This window comes from Podospora anserina, chromosome 1 (assembly GCF_000226545.1).
Source record: "Podospora anserina S mat+ genomic DNA chromosome 1, supercontig 2".
In the NCBI taxonomy this organism is placed as follows: domain Eukaryota; kingdom Fungi; phylum Ascomycota; class Sordariomycetes; order Sordariales; family Podosporaceae; genus Podospora; species Podospora anserina.
In genome coordinates, this window is record NW_001914855.1 from 1,009,646 (window position 1) to 1,029,224 (window position 19,579).

The following is a 19,579-nucleotide window of genomic DNA, read 5'->3' on the forward strand; positions in this document are numbered from 1 at the left end:
TTTTTTAAAAAAAATGGAAGAGTGATAAATTTTTTAAAAAATAAAAAAAAAAATTTTTTCGGGGAAATGGAATTTTCATGATGGGAATTGTGTAAGGGGGGATTTTGGAAATCAGGATTTCAACCCCCCCCCCCCCCCCCATCCAACCATTTTCACGCCTTTAACCCCGTGTTCCCATCATTCCTTATCAGGTCTAATAAACCCCCCGGATCCGACCCTAATATCCGTAATTCCCTTCAACAGAAAAAACAAAGTCTCCCGTGAAGTCTGGTCAAGCATTCTGGATACCCGGCAACCCATCACAACTTGGCAAACATTGTCTCTGAGCCGCTCCTTGGCAAATGTCACATTCGGTCTTGGTATTGTAGGAAAAGATACGAAAAAGTTTCACATGACTTTCGTCTCTATATCTTTTCCGCTTCTTTTGATTTCCATCACCATACCCCCCTCCTTATGCCCTTCCGGCTCGTCCAACCTGAAGAATCTCACCCGTCAGCCGATCGTCGCTGCGAAGTACCGGCCAAGAGCTGCCGTCCGCCTTGACCAGTGTAACTTCAAGCTTGGTGCCCAAGATCTTAAAGGTCGACTTGGCAGCATCTATCGTCCCAAACAGCGGGACCTGCGCCTTGTATCGCTTCGGCACGGGCGCGTCTGTCGTCAGAAGGTCCAGGTCGATGGTCTTGTCCTGGAATTCCACCTTGGAAGCCTCCTTGTCGATCTTCTTGAGGAAGAACGAGGCAATCACCGATGTAGGGGTTTGGTAAAAGTCGGTTCTGTACAAGAATGAAAAATAAAAGGCGGCGATAAGCATATGTGTTTCCGTCTAGACCAACCATCGGCGGTCAAGGGAGGTGGATCGATATGTTTCTGCTCGATAGGATACCCGCAGACACAGCCCAGTCTTGGCCGCGGCCTTGGCTTGCGTCGCGCGTAGGAAAGCCTATGAAGCAGAAATCGCGATGGGGAAGGGAGGGGGAAAACAAGGGAGTAGAGTAAACTCACCTGACCGTCTCCAGGACCTCTTCACCACCAGCCGACGACGTCTTGGCCTTGTCTTTTTCTCCGCTCCCGACGAACAGATGCCTGTCCTTTGTCTTACAGCCCTCAATCTTCATGAACTGGTCAAACTCGAGGACGCGGCGCTTGCAACAGCTGTAACCCTTGCTGCCCTCGTGGAAGATGGGCGCTCCCGGGTGGTGCACGCAGCTCTCGCCTTCCCGGCTGGAGCCCTTCTTGTAAGCTACACCGCATCCCTTCCGCCTGCAAACGCGGCCGTCCGGAATCTCGATTGTGGCGTCGTCATCCTCCGACTCGGCGACGGGGGGTGGTGGAGTGGGTATGTGCTGGGGGGCGGCGACGGGCGTACGGGGTGGCGGGGGAGGGAGGTTTGTCGTCTCGACGAGACCTTCCGGAGCAGCTTCCCTCTTTTCGATCTTTGGCGGGAGATCGGTGGTGCTGTGCTTGCCCTCGGTGCATGGCTCAATGGCCATGAATTCCTCGAAGGTGAGAACGCGCGGCTTGCAGCACTTCCATCCTGTTCCCGGAGGCAAAAGAAGGTCGTGGTCAGCTTGGCGGGGTCTAGAGATATCAATGTGATAGGCAGGCCAGAGGGAAGCTGCAGGATGGTGGTTGACATACCTTTCTGGCCCTCGTGGAAGACGGGGGGACCGGGGTGGTAGCGGCACACCTCTTCGGGGTCTGTATACTCCTTGCCGCAACCTTGATGGACACACTTTTGAGCCATGGTGACAGGAGCTTTAGGTAGGTACCTGGAAGGCGGGGAGGGGTCGTCCGGAGCTGTCTTTGTGAGATTGGAATCGACTTTGTTGGTGGTGAGGAAGCGAAAACTGTCGCTGTTGATGGCTGTTGATGTCAAAACAACAAACAATTAATCGCTGCCAAACAAAGGGGTTCGGGCGGTCAGATTCAGGGTATCCATGGAAGCTCTCTCGAAGAAAATGGAAGCTCCCCGTTGCCCGCTGTCGCTGATACGGTTGGTGGGGGCGGGGAAGCTGTGGAAACGCGTCGTCGCGACTGCCCAGCGGGCCGGGGTTTAGAGATCTGGCTTAGCCGTAAACGGTTTAGTCCATTGGCAATTAAACAGCCTTAGACCATGAGCCTGTTTCGATATCTGACTCGCTTTCAACGTCAACTCATCAAAATAACCTACCAATACACCGGTTTCACCAAGCTTCATACCAAGCAATCATGCGGGCTACCGCTCGTCTACTTCAATCATGCAGAATAACCTTCTTCGCACGTAAAACCTGCGGACTATGCACCCAGGCAAGATCAGTTTTATCAGACGTCTGGGATCAACGGCCGTTTGCCTTCAAAGAGGTTGACATTGTTGATCCCAAGTCCAAACCATGGTTGGATCTCTATGACTTTGATGTCCCCGTGGTGAGCTTACTCGCATAAAGAACGACGGAAAGCAACTAATTCAAGAACAGATTCACATCAGCAAGTCTGAGGCGCCCGAAGAAGATCCCAAGCTGTCTTCCCAGGCCATGAAATTGATGCATCGGTTTACAGTAGACCAGGTCAAAGCAAAGATGGACCTTGTTGAAAAGTCATGAGCATGCCGGCGGCCTCCAGCATGACCAATGATGTCAGTCATTTGTTTTGCTATCGTATATACGAAGCTCTGGACCATCTAGTCTAGCAGTCCGAACCGTACGACAGCCCGTGGAAGGATGAGAGTACAGCTGTGCTAATCACGGTTGCACATGTAAACCTCCCATCGCTAGCCATCTCTTCACAGCCTCAATACGAAGCGGCCTTTTCACCTTGAACCTTTCCCTGGGCAACGGCGAGTGCGTCCACCATTGTGGCCTGAAGAGCCGTAAAATCCGTGGCCACGTTGATCATATGAAATCCCATATCAGCGTACTTCTTTGCCTGCTCTCCACTGGTGCAGAATATACCACACTTCTTGCCAGCTGCCACCGTCGCCTTATAGATACGGGCAATAGCATCGTCCAACTCAGCATCCGTCTTGCCGTTGATGATTGGGTGGCCGATATTGTTGCCTAGGTCAAAAGGCCCGATGAATACAACATCAACTAGTGGCGCAATCTCTTCCACGGAATCCAGAGCCTCCTTGGTTTCGATCTGCACCATGGTCAACAGGCTGTCGTTGGCTTGCTGAAGATACTCTGTAAGCGTCGGTTCCGGATGGAAGTTTTGCACCGCAATCGGGGAACCGAATCCTCTCGTTCCCAGTGGTGGGAACTTGGCTGCTGATACCACGCTCTTGACCTCATCAACAGTCCGGATCAGCGGTACAAGTATCTGAACCTCTGGTTAGCCGGACTCACTCAACACAAGGGGCGTTCTGTCATTCTCACTCCGTGTGCACCGCTATCCAATGCCCCTGTGAGCACAACGTCAGCCACTGCCGGATAGTTGGGAGATCATCTGAACACTCACGTTTCACCATCCAAGGTTGGATATCCGGTAGTCGAACAATAGGGGACACACCCAGGGCGGCAATGGCCGGAACCGCGTCATGCATTGCAGCATCTAGCAGGGTGTCACAGATTAGTCTTGGGGTCACACCATTGACATAGATCTACAACGGAATAGGCCTCCTACCGTCGATGTTGCCGTGTTCACAGTCCACCATTACCCAATCTGCACCCGACCTGGCCAGTACACGAGAAACATTGGCACCGGGAATCATCTGCCAGAAGCCCATAGCTGGCCGCTTGCCTTCGGTGAAGACTTGCTTCAGTTTGTTTGACGTTGTCATCTTGGCGGATGCAGCCATAGCGGACGACGACATGAACCGAAGTGGTTGGCCGATGCGAGGATGATGTATTCCGGACGATACGGACTGACGAGATATACAGAGGCGGAATGTTTGTAGCGCGCCGGTTACTGCTGCTGCTCTTGTCCGAACCATGGTGGATCCTTTATAAACAGTCCGAGAGTCGCTCTTTTCAACAGGCCACCACCACCAACGGGGATGTTTCAAAAGAGGCGATATGATTCGAAACCCGGAAATCCACGCAAGGGGTGAGTGAGGTTTGTCTAATGACCCCCACCAACATCTACTTTTACAACGTTGGAGATCTGCGGGGGCGGAGTTGAGGCTTTTGCGGGGTAACACATGGAGGAACTGTTAGCTTGGGATCGTGACCCCCTCTTATAACCGCCATTCACCGAAGGCATTGCCAAGTATTTGGTGATGCCTTCAAGCAATAGATATCGATGCCAAAGGCGATGCCCAGGCCGAAATGTAGTTCGACAGCATTGTTAATGTTGCTTCTCGCCGAGACTTGCTTGCAAATGTTGCGAACTACCCTTCTGTTCAGCCTGATAGTAGGGGTTGCTGCAGGCGCGCTATACGTCGTGAAACGCTGTGTGTGACGAAGCGGCTTGTTTTCTTTGCCCTGACAGCGGCAGTTTCGGCGAGGATGGCGATCAGTATGCAAGTTTTTTTTTCTTTTCTTTTTTAAGTTTTTTTTTTGACTGTTGATCGACATGTGGCTGTGTCTGCGTTGATACATGCACAACATAGGGAAAGCGATCAGTGACAAATTATATCTATATGCTTTTCTAGACGGATTCCATGCTCCAGATGGGCAAAACGTGGTGATCGGGAAGAGATAGATGGCTGTTCTGTAGCGTAACAAGCCGCTGCATAGAGGCCTCCTGGACATGGCATGAGAGTCGAGTGGCTCCTGATACCAGGTTCTTCTCTCTTAGGGAGATTATCAGGACGAAACTGACAAGTCTCTTGTTACCGCCATAGATATAGTGATTGTTTTCCACTGTTTGCTTTGAACTGTAAATGCTTCTTTCTGACTGTATGACCCTCTCTAAGTCGGATATGGCCTCCATCTTGAATGCTGTTGGTCACAAAATCCAGTCATTACATAATGCCGTACTCTCCCCAACCACTCATCAAAATTGGACCATTCACGATTCAAATCGGGTATGGTGTAGCGGTAACATCGTTGACTCTCACTTCTCAGAAGTGTCTGTTCTCTCAACAGCCCCGGGTTCGACTCCCGGTATCCGAGTCCTTATTTTTGCTCTTTTTCTTCTATCTGGTCCTGATCTGGGACGGCTTGATAAAACAAATTTTGATGTGGATCTTGATGATCATACATACGATAACATGAAACAATCTATCACAGTGCATTCCTTCATTGTGGTCCCTTGTATAGAAATAGAGCTTGTAAATGTAGCATTGATACAGAGGCAAGATTATGCTATCAGTTCCCTCTCGGCGGCACACAGCTACAGGTTGACATTTACTTGCTTTCTCAGGGGTGAAAAAGGGGACCCCGATAGCCTCATATCCATGCGGTCCCCGATACAACAATACCCCCACCAAGCCAGCTTCTCCCGCCCCACTCACCTACTCAAGCCACCAGGGCGCGTCAGGCTGGCCAAGCTCTGGAGAGCTTCACGAGTGAGGCTCAAGCTCAAACAGCAAAGCGCATCCAAAATAATTCTTAACCACCCCTTCCCGCACTCACAATTCGCACCTCCGACACATCGCCAACCACCCCTGAAAGCCCTCCTTTTCACCAACCCCACAACACCACCCCTCCTCTCACTCTCAACCTCCCAACCCACAACAAAATGTCAATCAACAGCTACATCTCCAGTCCGCCCCCCTCCCCTCCCCCCCCCCCATCCTCCCCTTTCGTCCCCCCATACTAACCTTGTCCCCTTCAGAAAAAGTCTGCATCATCACCACCGACGGCAGAACCCTGGTCGGCACCCTCGCCGCGTACGACAACACAACCAACCTCGTCCTCCAAAACACCATCGAGCGTATCATCCGCACCCCCGATGACGCCGAGCCCTCGGCCCAGGTTCCCCTGGGCCTCTACCTCATCCGCGGCGAGAACGTCTGCACGATCGGGCTCGTGGACGAGGCGCTAGACGACAGCATCAACTGGGCCGAGGTCAAGGGGGCTGTGATTGGGACTACGAAGCATTAAGCAACTAAGAGGCAAAGACTGGGGAGGTTAAAGATTTGATAAATACAAAGGAGAAGGAAGAATGGCACGTTAAGAGCTGGGTTTTGACTGTGAAGGAAATGATAATGGCCAGTTAAAAAGAGGTTTGGGAAGCGGCGGTTCTACTACAGCATTGGGAGAGGAAGCTTTGAGAAACAGTTATGGCGTTTAGGAGTCGCACACATATATGTGCAATGGTTTGCCTCGATGGGTATGCCCTCTCTTTCTCTGTTATTTCACAAATCACACACACACACACACACACACACACACATATTTCGTTTTCGCTGACATTAACACGCAAAAGAATTCAAGAGATACCCCATGAGTAAAAGAAAAAAGCTGGTGATCATAGGAAGGAATCTACAGAGTTTTATTTTTCCCCGTCTCAGACAAGTTCTACCTACACCTAGGCAAAGATTCTGTCCAGCAAAATACCAGCAAAGGCATCCTGGCCCGGCGACGACACTACCCTGTTGATTCTGTTGCCCCTTCTCAGACTGAGCCAGCCCATCGTGTCACCAGGAACCTCATCGAACGTGACGGCATCCATTGGGTCCTCGGGGTGTGTCTCTACTGTGCTGTCGACCTCGGCCGGCTTGGCTCTCCCACGGTTATCGATGACGTGCATGCCCCTTGTCCACTGGCCGCAGGTCTCGACTCGGATGTCTTCTGGCTTGGGCACAGTCGTCCACTGGGGATGGTCGCGCGTCAGCATGTACCAGATGGTCAGCGGGTCATGAAGGGACAGGCCCTCGTTGTGACCCTCGCCGAGCATCGAGTCAATCTTGTTAAAAGTGCCATTCAAAAAGGTTTCAGTCCACTTGGCAAGGGGACTGCCTTGCTTCAGCAACGGCTGGATCTTTTGGTTGAAAGTCTCCTTGTGGAGCTCGTGGGGAGTAGTGATATCCAAGGGGAACAAGCTCAGCTTGAGTTGACGGGGCAACTTCTCAGGATAGGCACCCAGGACCGACTTGCCGTGTATTGTTGGTGGCATCGTCGATGAGGGGACCTTGGACGTGAGAGCGTAAACTCTGGCAGCGGCAACAGCATCGGCCATGCAGTTGAACTCGGCCACAGGAGTCACGTTTCCGATGGTGTTGACAGCACCTCCCATCACAACAAGCTCCTTGACGCGGAGGAAGGTCTCAGGGTCCTTGGCGGCTGCGAGGGCAACGTTGGTGAGTGGCCCAACGGCAACGACTGTGATGGTGTCCTCTGGCTCTTCCCTCAAGATGCGGAGGATCTCCTCGTGGGCAGGACCCTTGCTAGGGGTGAAGAAACGGGAGAATGATGGTGGCTCATCAGAGTCTGTAGCTCCCTCCACCTTGTCACCGAAAAGGGTGCGCCAGGTATCCGCGGGGCTCAGGTCAGGGTGCTACAGATACCAGTTTAGCCAAATGATGCCCCTATTCGCGATGTAAACAGATGGAAATCTTACAGCTGTGTGAACACCATGCAGCCCATCCTCACCATCTATAACGCGGGTTAGGATTGTCCTCAGGACTCGAACTTTCCTAGACTAAACTTACGGAAATGGTCCGCCACCAGCTCTTCATCTTCCAGGGGATGAGAAGCACCAACGGCAACAATAGGCTTGTAAGCGTTCAAGGCACCAAAGGTAGGTTTGCCGTTGGCCTCGCGCCATTTCATTTCCTTCTCCAGCACGTGAAACATGGCCACGACATTGCGGAGGCATCTGCAGCCGCGTCAGACATCAGTTCTCGACATGTTCCAGGAACTTTCCACAAGCGAGACCCCGGGGTCGTACCTTTGCAGCGGGACATTGCCGTATGTGACCGAAATCATGGCCACCTCGAGCTCCTCGGGAGAGGCGCTGAGGGCCAGCAACAGTGCCAGGACATCATCGACACCTGGGTTGGCTGTGTTAGTACATATGCAGATATCGTGATTTTAGGTTTTGACAGTACCAACCTGGATCGGTATCAATGATAATGCGGTTCTTGGGCGCCATGACTGGAATATCTGTGCTTGCAGAGAGGGTGCAAAATGCGGGGTTGCTGTGTATGTCCCAAGTGTACGAGTTGGAGACCCTGATGAGCTTTGACAATGTAAAAAGATATAAAAAATGTGTGGCAAAGAGGAGGTAACACTTCTTATCTCAAACCGTCCAAGAGAATCACCTCAAGAGTTTTCGCGGCTCACAAGGAGAAGATGATACAGGCCCTAGGTCAAGGTCTTGAACTGATAACAAGGCGAGCCTGGTTTCCAGCAAAAGACTGGGAGCTTGTGCCGCCAGGATGGTGGGCAGAGATGTCCCACCTTCCTAGTCTGGAATCTTGCTGCTGTTCGATCCTGCTGACTGCAGCCCAGTCAACGGCCTCGTCCGCTTTGGTTATGTAGACATTGGAGGGTTGTGGCCGCCATGTACGGGCAGTGCCGGTGAGGGTGCAGCTTCCCTATAAGAAGGCCATCCCAACGTCTTTGAGTTGCGGATGCCCCTGTCTTGGATGCTCATGCTGAACTGATTCACTGCCATGTGTCTCCACCACGATATCCGATAAGCCCTGATAGCTGAGGTGGTGAGATTGTTGACACTGAGAAGAGCATCTACTCCGTATCCATATCGGAAACAAAGCCAACAGGGAAAGATATGGGTCAAAAGAGTTGCTCTTGATACCTATCGAGCAATCTTTTCAATATTTCACGTAACCTGCCAAATGTCATCATCAGTTTGGTCCAGCCTTCGTATCACCCCTGAACAGCTGCCGATATTGTCCAGCCAATCACGTGAAGCATCGCTGCCAAGTTGGGTCCTAGGGGTGTACCGTGCACTCTCTCCACCCTAGATGAAGCTGGCCAAGGGAAACGCAGCCGAACTTCTGAACACCTTTCACCTGGCCAGACACGCCGCCGCTGTGGCTTTCCATCAAGACTTTTGAAGCCCTCTTTTCTCCTACCCAAAGCTCAGGAGCACTCGCAAATTCTTCCCCCCTTCTTCCCCCCAGATATCAAACCATTCACTCTACCCTCCCCCTCAGATCTCCCTCTTTCAATTCACTCAATTGACAAGTCGGCAAAGCACCCTCTGCTCCATAATACTCACCCCTAGCCCATCAAGGCGAGAGAGACCCTTCTGGAGTATCCAGGTCTACCCCGACGTCGATCTGCTCAACGCAAAGACCATCCTCTCGACCAGCCGTCATCTGCCAACCCCGCAGGAAGCTTCGAGCTCAAGCCTCTCGGTTCCCGTCTGCAACAGCGACCGACCGCGATTGCGACCGTCTTGTGAACACGCGAGGCTACTGCGTTGACCGTCTTGTGCGTGTTGCGCATCTACATCGATACACCTATCTCTCCTAGAACACATCACACAACCCCGTCACAATGGGTGTCAACATGTCAACATTGGTCGGCTGGGCCGTCATTGCCAGCGCTCTCGTCGGTTACAAGGTGTATCTTGACAACAGGAACAGACCAGCTGTCCGTCAAGTTGCCCGCCAGCTTCATACCGAGAAGCCTGCTGGCCAGAACCGCAAAGAGCCCAAGGAGAAGGCGAAGCGACAAAGGGTGGAAGCTTACTCCAAAGACACCGAGGAGACGGGCAAGACCGCCCAGCTGAAGACTCGTGCCAGCAAGCCATCGGCTGCTTCCTCGAAACCCTCCAACGATAGCTCCGATGACGAGGTCGACAACAGGGAGTTTGCCAGGCAATTGGCCAGCATCAAGCAGGGCACAAACCTGAATGCCACCAAGAAGGCCGACGAGAAGAGACAAAAGTCGGTGAAGCAGTCTCGTGCCCAGGTCATTGACGAGAAGCCAAAGGAGCCCAAGGTCTCCGCTCCCTCCTCAACTGCCGGCGTTGACGCCGATGACGACGCGTCTTCGGCTGCTTCCCCTGCCGTCACACCTGCGGATGCCGGCGATGTCTCGGATATGCTTGAGCCCAAGTCGTCCGGTCCCTCTGTCCTCCGCCTCACCGACACCGAGAAGGTGAAGCCCAAGAAGGAGAAGAAGGCCAAGGAGCCTGAGAAGACGGAAACCAAGAAGCAGAGACAGAACCGTCGTAAGAAGGAGCTTGAGCAGGTGCAGCGCCAAGAGGACGAGCGTCAGCGCAAAGTCGCCGAGGAGGCCCAAAGACGACAGGCCCGCATCGCCGAGGGTCGCGCTGCCAAGGACGGCTCTGAATTCACCAACAAGGCCGTCAAGGAGTCTGTCTGGACCGCCGGTAAGACTGAGAGCAAGCCTACCAATGGCCAGACGGCTCCTGTGCAGCCACTCGACACCTTCGACACCGACAGTTATACCGATGTGTCTATTCCCACCCAAACCGACTCGACTTCCAAAGCCTCCACTGCTAAGCAGGCCGGTGCCCCAAACAACTGGATTGCCTCCCTCCCCTCCGAGGAGGAGCAGATGAAGATGATCGAAGATGAAGAGGCCTGGAACACTGTTCCATCCAAGAAGTCTAAGAAGAAGAAGACGGCCGAGGCCACCTCCCCCGCCGATAGCGCCGGCGAGTCTGAGCCAGTCGCCGCCACCAAGGCTCAGCCTGCCACAAAGCCCCGTGCTACCAATGGCACCGCTCCCAGCAGACCCGCCAAGATCATCTCCCAGCAGTCATCCTTTGCTGCTCTGACTCCAAACGACGATGAGACCAGCAAGGAGTGGGATGTGTAAATTGGCAGTAGCGAGGCACGTCATGGAACAATGGAAGCACCTAAGGAGAGAGGCGACTGCACCGGATTCACCTTTACTTTCTTCGTTATTCGTCTCTCTTTCACAATGGGGATACGGGTTTCCATCACGCAGTTTTAATCCCCAATTTGTTGTTATAACAAAATTTCACCGGTCTTTTTTCGTTCTCATTTCTCCCTGATTTGGCAAAAAAGGGCAACTGGAGTTTTGTTTGTGCATGTACATTACCCAAAAGGTCGTTTTAGTCAGGAGGGGGGAGGGGCTCGCCGTTCGTCATCGTCCTCCAACAGATAGGCCTCACCGATTTGCGCTTTTTTTCTGCAGTTGTTTTTCAGATTCGTGCTTTTTGTTCGCTCGGGCCAGCTCAACTTAGCGATGAACAAGAGGGAAGGGGTAATTTGACGAGGGGGGGGGGAAAGGATTGAGTTGCTTTTGTGCTTTTTCGCATCACGAAGAAAACAAACATGATTTGCAGCGGGGCGATGGATGGGAGGGAGAGGGAAGTATCTTAATGCTGGGTGAATTATCACGAAAGGGATGAGATGGGAATGGGAGTAGCTAGGGTTAGTTACTACTACTACTGAAGATGGCGACAATCATGAGGCCTGGTCGTTTTTTCCTTTTGTGACTTGTTGAAAAGGAAGCTGGCTGGCTGGTAGAAGTTGCGACTTTGTGGTTGGGGGAAATACACTATTACATGAATGATGCATTACTTGTTGGTGATATTTGGACGTGAGTCATATGAAGAGTGCCATCTGTGGATTTCGTGCCAGTTACTGAGTGTTATGATAAAGGTAGGCATTTGGTGATGCTGGTTTGTTTTCGATGATGGTGAAAGATATACGAAGTGAGAATTGAAATGAAGTTGTGTGGCTGAGGTACAGGGTTATAGTATCATGGGTCTAAGATGATGCTGGGTTGGAAAGGGAGGCTCATTTAACGTGACGGACTCCGAACCGTGGGGTGGGGGGTTTGCCAAGGGTTTTTGACAGGAGATGAAATAATGGCTTCTAGAAGGGGACTAGAAAGTTGGGTAGAGATGTTGGATACATATATTGTGGTATGGATGTTTGGTTTATATTTCATCTTAAGATGGTATATCGTGATGGTCATATAGATAGTGTTGACAAAACTGGGGACTGAAAACAGTGAGAAACCCCGCCATCTCTTGCAGTGGGTAAAGTTTGGGGTTTCGTACCCAGGTGTGTAGCGGTGGTGATGTGTTTCGTTTGAGATGCACCACGGGAAGGACAAACTTGGTACCCGATGAGATGGGGGAGACCTTGGGGGCGGGGTAAATGGTGTGCTATGATGGTGTTTACAGATCGCTTTGACATTGACACTGGAGGTCTAACAACAAGAGTGGATATATCGAGAGCCATTTTGGACATCGGTGCAGTGATGAGCGCGCCCTAACCAAAAAAATTAGGCATTTGGTTCATCAGGGACGGTGTTACAATTATCGAGAAAGTCCGTCGTCTGTTTTATGCAACCAAGTTGTCGGGGCTGGTGGGTGGTGGTGTACGACGGTTAAGTGGTGCAGCCAGCTGCTAGTTTAGGCAAGGCCCATGACATCTAATTGGGCAGGCGTAATGCGATGGAATTGCATGTCTTGTTTGCCTTCGCTTGCAGATTGGGGAAGCTGGGGGGAGGGGACGAGTGCTAATTCGTGGGGGTGAGGCAGCTGCGTACTAGTTCAGGGCTGAGGTGAGGCTTTTATGTATGCCCAACTCCTACACGTCATCAGAGAGGAGGGGGATAGGTTGTAAGAAATGGCGAGAATTGTTCCTTCTTATGCTTGAGGGCTTGAGGGGAATGCGAAACGCCTCCTCATTGTTCGGAGTTTTGGGAGTGTGGGAAGGCAGAGTGGGGTTGCACATTTGATTTCCATCCCCCCCTGTTCCCATCGTGGTGCCTTACCCCCGGATTTGTTTCGCATGCAAATTACCAGCCCCTCGGGGGAATGCCCTTGCTGCGAATGGCTTGGTTCCCGCCTTGTTTAATCGTTTCTTCAACGTCAAGTTTGACTGCGGCTTTTCAGCTTTCTCCTTTGTTGCATTTTCGACTCCAACTTTCCCGTGTGTTTTGTGTGTTTCTCTGTGTTGCTTGTAAGTGTGTTTGTGTTGTGTGTGTTTTCCCCGCCAACAACAACCAGACAACCAACAGCTACACACGGCAGACATTACACATTTCTCACGACTACATCTTTGGATTCCTTTTGTTTTCTGGGATCTTTTCTTTCGATTTGGCCGCCCTTTAACTGTTGGTTTTTGGGGGCCAATTGACCAAAAGAAAGCCGCATCGAATTCCCGGAAACGCGAGCTTATGGAGAGCTCCGGTTGAAGGCCTTCCGACGTTTCCTTAAACGACCACGACTTCCCCCAAGAACACCAAGACCTGCCACGACACAACAGAGTGTGCATCTCATCCTACCTAACCATTCGAACCCCGCGATTCCCCTCCTTTTATAATACGCACGATCAAGGCGCCGGATCTAGGGATTGGACCAAGAGCTGACGCGGCTGATCATTCGAGGCGCATCTGGGGCGCAGAAGGGACATCTTAGCTTTAAGCTTTCGAACGGTGTTCAACCCATCGTCCTCCTGGTCCCCCCCCCCGTTCCACCCTCAACGACTCAACGATCGACCGTCAACCACGACACTGGAACCTCGATTCAACAATCAATTCGACGTAACAGCCAACCCACCTGCGATATAGAACCTCGACACGATCTACTTTGCTCGCTACCTCAGCCCAGCTGCTGCATGACATGCTAACGATTGCCTGTTTCGGTGGTGTGTCAACGACGGGCGCTACGGAACCCTAAGCGAAAGGCGACTACGATTGACGACACCCCGAAACTGTGATCATTCTTGGAGGATACATTGTCAGACATATTGTCGAAGAGAGGGACGAACTCGGTTCTAGAAAACGAATACTTACACGTCCGGTGGCCCAGCAATGTCATACCTTTCCGCCGTCCAGTCGGCCCTCTTCTACTATCTGGCCTGCACACCATGTTACGCGTGCGTTGGAAACCACAAGGCGGCGAAGCAGGCCAAGAAAGAGAGAGAAATGAAGGCACAAATCATCTTGGAGCAGCCACACTTGTACCGACATCCAGATCCATTCCAGACGAATCCCTACTGGGAAGAGGAAATTAAGATGGGTCCAAGCTTACCAAAGAAGGGGAAGAATATCGATCGGTCCAGCAAGAGCTTGAGTCAACGGCGCTTGACAGCGGCGAGCAGGGACGGCGGTGCGAGTATAGGCGCGGGCAGCAGCGTGATGTTCAACATGGGGAGTCCAACATCTACCGTCGGGCCCAGACCTTCAGTCAGCACGACCATTGCCCCTACGGTGGTAGGAGATGCGGAGATGGCGAGCCCGACGCTGAGCAAAACGATATCGGTATCGACCGCCGATGACTGGAATCTGAAGCCATACCAACGCGAGGATGAGGAACTTTGGGGGCACGAGTATGAGAGTCAGAGGAGGACGCAGAAGCTCGTGGATGCTCTTAAGCAGGCTGGCTCGTCTGCTGGGCGGTTTGTCGAGTCCAAGCTTGGCTTGGAGAAGCAGGTTACTGAGCAGGACCGATACGACTTTTACTTTGCACCGAAAAACCCACCAGTCAACGAATACCACCCACCGGTTGTCAGCAGCAAGCCCGCCCACAAGGATGGGCTTCGCTGGATGTTGCAGCCTCCGCCGCCCGCCAAGGTCATGGAGGGCAAGGTACCGGTTAGCAGAAGCGCGAGTTTGATGAGTGTGAACTCGAGAAGGACGGTATCGACAGTGGGAAGCGGGTCATTGGGCAGACTGGTTGGCGAGAAGGCTCTTGAGGCTAAGAGTCGGAGAGGCGAGACGCCATTCGACGACAGGTTGTCGTCCGCGTCGCTTGCTAGGACAAGGTCAAGAAGGACAACCGTTTCGACCGTGCGGACAAGAAGCCGTCGGACTACACGAGCGACCAGCTTCTCGACCGAATCCGATGACTCCTCTGACGATCTTCACCACCGAATGGCGAGAAGGAGAAACCACCGCCCAGTAGCCACTCCCGAAGTTGACTCTGACGACGAGAAGGAGTACAACACCAAGAGCATTGAGGCGGGTATTTCTGTCACCCCTCCCATGCCAACCCACCCAACACATGCTGCCCAAAAGCCAAGACTGGCTACCATCCTCAGCTCTGCGGTCGTTGACCAGGTCCCATCATCACAAAAGACATCCTCTTCGCCACTTCAAGAAGTCACCAACAGCACAACAACAGTCACGAATTCGAGATCAACAGAATCGTCTGGCAAGATCACAGCTTGAAAACATGAAAGGCTGATGATCATGTTTCCTTTTTTTTCGTTTCTTCCTTCTCTCAGTCTGTCTCTGGAAATTGGGAAAGCATCATCATCATCATCATCATCATCATCATCATCATCATTATTATTGGGTGTTTTTATTGAACCTCATCAGCATATTTTTTTTGTGTTTTTCTGTGGTATCGAAACCTCTCGCATTTGCACATCAAGGGGGTCGGCAGGGGGTATCGTCGTTTGTTTTGTTTCAAATACTACTACTAGTTGTTTGTGCTGGGCGATGGTGTTGGAGGAGTTTTTGTCTTTTTATGGGGCTACCTAGGCCATCTCGCCTGGAAGGGGCTACAAATGCAAAATTGCCTTTACTGTCATCCGTCTTTTACTTTTAATTCCGTTTTTGTTTCCTGTCAGCATTGCACCAAAGTAAGAGCATGCCCTTGGATTTTGTCTACTTGTTTAACTGTCTCTCTCTCTATTGTTGGTGGTTGGGGCCTAGTTCCTAAACGTCTTTGGTCAAATACAGTGTTATGAAAAGGTGATGGGGTGGTTGTGGGGTGATGATGAGGTTGATGGCGAAGGTAGCGTGGTAGAAATTGAAAGAATTATCATTACAATCAGGTGCCAGAACAACTTGACGAGTGATGCCGTGCCTTGGCTGTTGGAAGACTTCAGGCCAGCATAAGATTTGTCTGCTTTTTCTAGCTTCACAGTAAGATATTGGCTAGATTTCTACCCTCCAGCTTTCCGTTTGAAACCCATTCATAATAGTAATACAAAACACCGATAACGCCCTTTTTTTCCCGCTTTAATCATGGCAATAAAAGTTCACAAATGCATACCCCCCTCCTCATCATCCACACCCATATCCCTCATCCTCTCCTCCATCCTCCGTCTTAGTTCCTCATCACCGATCGAGCCCCCTTGTTGTGCTTGTCCACCCCCGGCAACATCATCCATCACCACCTCCCCATTGACAATCCTCCCAGCCTGGAAAGTCCCATCCGTCCAGGCCGAGTGCCTTTCCCCATTTGTCTCTGCCACCACCCCAGGCTCTTGCTTGTCGAGTTTTTCTATTTCTTCTTTCGACTGGAACTCTGTCCAGCTGAGCCCGCGGGTCTCGACCTCTGCCTTGACGAGGCTGATGCGCTCTTGCATGCGGGCGATGACGATGTTGTTTTCGGAGATGGCTTCCACGCAGACGGGGTCGGGGGGACCGGAGGAGGGGTGGGCGAAGGGGTGGAGCTGCTCGTTGGAGTAGTCGAGGTGGGCGATTGAGTTGCGGAGCTCGAGGACTTTTAGGTGGAGGGAGGGGAGGGGGAGGGAGGGGAGGGCGGAGGCGAAGGCGGAGGGGGTTATGGGTGTGCTGGAGGATGACATTGTGGTTGTGGTTGAATAGATGGGTTGGTGGTTCGGGTTGGAGTTGTCGAGTTGAGGGGGATTGGGAGTTGGGGAATAAGACTGGGGGGCGTGGAGAGTGTGTGGTGTTTTGTTTGAAAGGTTGACTGTTCTGTTTGATGGTGGAACGCTGCTGGATGGAAGAGCTTCGATTGATGGCGGCGGCGGCAAAACAGCCAGGGTCCCACGTGGAGCAGTCGCCCTGGCTCCCGCAGTGGGGTCGCTTGATGGAATGTAATCTGACCAATCAGACACACCAATATTGCCGGGACGTGCCGGAAAGAAGTGGTGGGTTCAAGGAACGCTTTCGATTTCCGTCTTTTCTATTTGGTAGCGGAGGGCCCAAGCTTCCTGTTCCACCACATTCAACCCACCATTTCCCGCTCCACCAAAGCTTTCCCACAGTTTGATGGTCAGTTTGCGCAAGTCGGCGCAACGGCTGGCGCCTGATTTGCGACAATGAGCTGCTCTTCATTGGGCGTGAATGCCTTCCGGCCCAGTGTCCAGGTAGCCACTCACCATCTTTCCAGACTCTCCCGTCCAGTGTCCACGCCGATCGTCTTTCCGGTCCGGTTTCTCTCGTCGACCCCTCCGCCATGTCATAGCCGACAGTTCCAGCATAGACGACGATCCGGTCGGAACATCACCAGTCACACCCTCCTCCGAAAGCCATTGCCCTGGCCGACAGCCGCGCAACGATTCGGGGTTCGAACGGTCTTTGGGGGGAGGATAGTATACAAGCACTACATCGAGCTGCCGCCCAATTATACCGATGAGGATGGGTTGGATTTTACAAGCAAGGATCTCAGGCCTGAAGAAGTCCACGCGATCTTTGGGGCCGATATCGATGCGTACAATGCAAACAAACTGCTAAAGATTATTCACGGCCGCCGCGTCGCTGGCACTCTCGAAGACCCTACGGTTGCGGGCCGCTCCTACGGCTATACTATGGAGCAACGGCAAAAGGCTCTTGCCTATCTTCGGGATCACTACCCAGTTGATGAGATTGCCAATGCCGGTCTGCGCGCTGAAGACGAGCTGGCGGCTCTGGAGGCGTTGGAGGAAGACGCCACGCCCGAAACCACGGAGGAACTGGATGCCAAGAAGGTGCCGCGAGAATCGACCGGGAAGACCAATAAGCTGTACAAGGGCGCGATACAAAAGAACAAGAGTGTCTATGGCGACAGTGTGGTGGAACAGCTCCGCATCGAGAACGAGGCGAAGTGGGCGGCCGAGAAGAAGCGTCTGGAGGAGGAAGAAGCAAAGAAGGCAGAGGAGGAAAGGAACGGAGTTGCTGGTCCCCTCACGCCGCTCACCCATCCGGAAAAGTTTGGGAAACTCAGCCCTACGGTACAGAAATGGATCACGTCTGCTACGTCTGACTTGAAGGAACCACCGAAGCTGTCAGCTTGGCAGCGTCTTTGGCCTTCGGCAACGTTTGTGCTTGTGTTGCTTGGTGGCCTTGGGGTTTATGTTTATATTTACAAGCCGGCGAAGCGCAACGAGCGCTGGTTTCCTGAGATTCCCCCAGCAGCTGCGACGGTTGGTGCGCTCATTCTTTTGAACACGTTGGTACATGCGGCCTGGAAATTTCCCGCGCTGTGGGCGCCGTTCAACAAGTACTTGTTGATCACGCCGGCGGTTCCCAAACCGTTTGCTCTCCTTGGCGCCATGTTTTCTCACCAGGCGTTTGGTCACTTGGCGGTCAACATGGGCTTTCTATGGGTTGTTGGCACCTTGCTCCACGATGACATTGGACGGGCCAAGTTCCTTGGGCTTTACCTTGGGAGCGGTCTCGTGGCGGCGATGACTTCGATGACGGAGTTTGTGCTCCGCCAGAGGTGGAATATCAGCACGTTGGGAGCGTCGGGTGCGGTTTATGGTGCTATTGGAGCGTACTGCTGGATGCACCGGCTTGACGGCCACCGGATTTTTGGGTTCCCTCCCCCGCCGAGTGAAGGGTTGAAGGGGATTGTCTTTTTGGCCTTCGTTGTCGCGACGAACATCTCATTCTTGTTCTCGAAAGCTGCGCGGAGCAGGATAGATGTTACGTCTCATTTTGCGGGGCTGGCGGCTGGCGTAGCTGCGGGAGAATGGATCTTGCGCAGGAAGGAGGCAGAGAAGAAGGCGAGGATGGAGCCGATGGCGGTTAGGGTGAGTAAGGTGTAAGTGGGTGTAAAGACTAGGTAGGAGTGGGAGTGTGTGTTGGTTCACAGGATATAAACTAGGGCTCATCTTGTATCACCAATGGGGAATTTTTTTGTTGTATGGACACCTACAGAGAGAGAGACATGATTGAGGCCGCCTGTGGAACGCAAACCAACCTATCTGCAGACACGTTTTTATTCTCGCGATTTTGCTTACCGAGACTGGAAACAGAAGGTCTCGTGTGTGCGTGTGTTGGGGCCGAATAACAATGAAGAAAAAGGGGGTGCTCAGGAGATGGGGTTTGTTTACAGATTTCCCATTCTGGACAATTTATCTTCAGCTCCCTCCCTGTGCCGACTAGCCGGAATTGTAAAGGGGTGATTGGTCAATTAGCAATCGGTATTGCGGAAAGAGAGACCCCACATGAAGGAGAGCACAGGCGGCGCCGACGCAAGAATGCGACGCCAAGAGAGCGAGGTTCGCGATGATGGCATTTTTTTTGGTTTTTTTTGGGGGTTTTTTTGGCAGGCCTCCAACATTTATTGCTTTGGTGAGAGATAACGGAAATTGGCGTGGAATGGGCCAATTACCCAACTACCCTACTGCACGAGGGGGGTTTCTGAGAGAAAGGAAGGGTTCTCCAATGTTCAGCTGCTACGGGGAGAGTGGTGATTACCTACCTAGCCCCGCCAGCCACCAACATGCTTGTCAGCCAGCCTTGGTTTGGAGGAGACGAACACTGTCCCACACCCCCTCCCTTTGGCTTCTTTCCCGCCCGTTTTGCCATCGCGGCACACAAAGCCGTGCCCCTTGAAATCTTGTGTTCCCTTATGATACTGACAGAGGGAAGACAGGGAGAATGACGTCTCCCCCGCCCGCGATCACAGGATAGCTTGGCATTTTCACCTTGGCCTGTTTTCCTTGCTTCGAAGGGGTACTCGAGATCAAGCTTGATGGAATCGGGATCTAAGATATATCTGGGTGTAGGGGGGCGCCAAGTTAAGAAGGGACAAGGATAGGACATGCAGCCCGGGTTTCCCCCATCGTTGTGCTGTTTTCGCGCCGCACTTTCAAGGTATGGAT

At 52.4% G+C, this 19,579-nt stretch overlaps 9 protein-coding genes across 9 annotated transcripts, besides 1 other annotated feature; 5 read left to right on the top strand and 4 right to left on the bottom strand.

Moving 5' to 3' along the window:
* Positions 1 to 451: 451 nt before the first annotated feature.
* PODANS_1_11920 (uncharacterized protein) lies at positions 452 to 1,744 on the bottom strand (the record flags this gene model as incomplete). Its single annotated transcript, XM_001908825.1, has 3 exons — positions 452 to 773; positions 1,003 to 1,534; positions 1,639 to 1,744. 3 exons carry the CDS (start codon positions 1,742 to 1,744, stop codon positions 452 to 454), a joined length of 960 nt encoding a protein of 319 aa, XP_001908860.1.
* A 464-nt stretch (positions 1,745 to 2,208) lies between these two features.
* PODANS_1_11930 (uncharacterized protein) lies at positions 2,209 to 2,579 on the top strand (the record flags this gene model as incomplete). Its single annotated transcript, XM_001908826.1, has 2 exons — positions 2,209 to 2,403; positions 2,454 to 2,579. 2 exons carry the CDS (start codon positions 2,209 to 2,211, stop codon positions 2,577 to 2,579), a joined length of 321 nt encoding a protein of 106 aa, XP_001908861.1.
* A 187-nt stretch (positions 2,580 to 2,766) lies between these two features.
* On the bottom strand, positions 2,767 to 3,907 carry PODANS_1_11940 (uncharacterized protein; the record flags this gene model as incomplete). The annotated part of the gene is made up of 4 exons (XM_001908827.1): positions 2,767 to 3,294; positions 3,351 to 3,376; positions 3,433 to 3,525; positions 3,598 to 3,907. The coding sequence occupies 4 exons, from the start codon at positions 3,905 to 3,907 to the stop codon at positions 2,767 to 2,769; spliced, it is 957 nt and encodes a 318-aa protein (XP_001908862.1).
* A 1,031-nt stretch (positions 3,908 to 4,938) lies between these two features.
* Positions 4,939 to 5,030, top strand: a tRNA (tRNA-Glu).
* A 498-nt stretch (positions 5,031 to 5,528) lies between these two features.
* On the top strand, positions 5,529 to 5,963 carry PODANS_1_11950 (uncharacterized protein; the record flags this gene model as incomplete). The annotated part of the gene is made up of 1 exon (XM_001908828.1): positions 5,529 to 5,963. A coding segment is annotated over one exon (435 nt), but the record flags the coding sequence as incomplete, so codon positions are not given.
* Positions 5,964 to 6,390: 427 nt separating this feature from the next.
* Positions 6,391 to 7,956, bottom strand: PODANS_1_11960 (uncharacterized protein; the record flags this gene model as incomplete). Its single annotated transcript, XM_001908829.1, has 5 exons — positions 6,391 to 7,359; positions 7,423 to 7,457; positions 7,514 to 7,680; positions 7,753 to 7,855; positions 7,917 to 7,956. 5 exons carry the CDS (start codon positions 7,954 to 7,956, stop codon positions 6,391 to 6,393), a joined length of 1,314 nt encoding a protein of 437 aa, XP_001908864.1.
* Positions 7,957 to 9,329: 1,373 nt separating this feature from the next.
* Positions 9,330 to 10,622, top strand: PODANS_1_11970 (uncharacterized protein; the record flags this gene model as incomplete). The annotated part of the gene is made up of 1 exon (XM_001908830.1): positions 9,330 to 10,622. One exon carries the CDS (start codon positions 9,330 to 9,332, stop codon positions 10,620 to 10,622), a length of 1,293 nt encoding a protein of 430 aa, XP_001908865.1.
* Positions 10,623 to 13,601: 2,979 nt separating this feature from the next.
* On the top strand, positions 13,602 to 14,960 carry PODANS_1_11980 (uncharacterized protein; the record flags this gene model as incomplete). The annotated part of the gene is made up of 1 exon (XM_001908831.1): positions 13,602 to 14,960. The coding sequence occupies one exon, from the start codon at positions 13,602 to 13,604 to the stop codon at positions 14,958 to 14,960; it is 1,359 nt and encodes a 452-aa protein (XP_001908866.1).
* Positions 14,961 to 15,778: 818 nt separating this feature from the next.
* On the bottom strand, positions 15,779 to 16,330 carry PODANS_1_11990 (uncharacterized protein; the record flags this gene model as incomplete). Its single annotated transcript, XM_001908832.1, has 1 exon — positions 15,779 to 16,330. One exon carries the CDS (start codon positions 16,328 to 16,330, stop codon positions 15,779 to 15,781), a length of 552 nt encoding a protein of 183 aa, XP_001908867.1.
* A 477-nt stretch (positions 16,331 to 16,807) lies between these two features.
* PODANS_1_12000 (uncharacterized protein) lies at positions 16,808 to 18,517 on the top strand (the record flags this gene model as incomplete). Its single annotated transcript, XM_001908833.1, has 1 exon — positions 16,808 to 18,517. One exon carries the CDS (start codon positions 16,808 to 16,810, stop codon positions 18,515 to 18,517), a length of 1,710 nt encoding a protein of 569 aa, XP_001908868.1.
* Between the last annotated feature and the right edge of the window lie 1,062 nt (positions 18,518 to 19,579).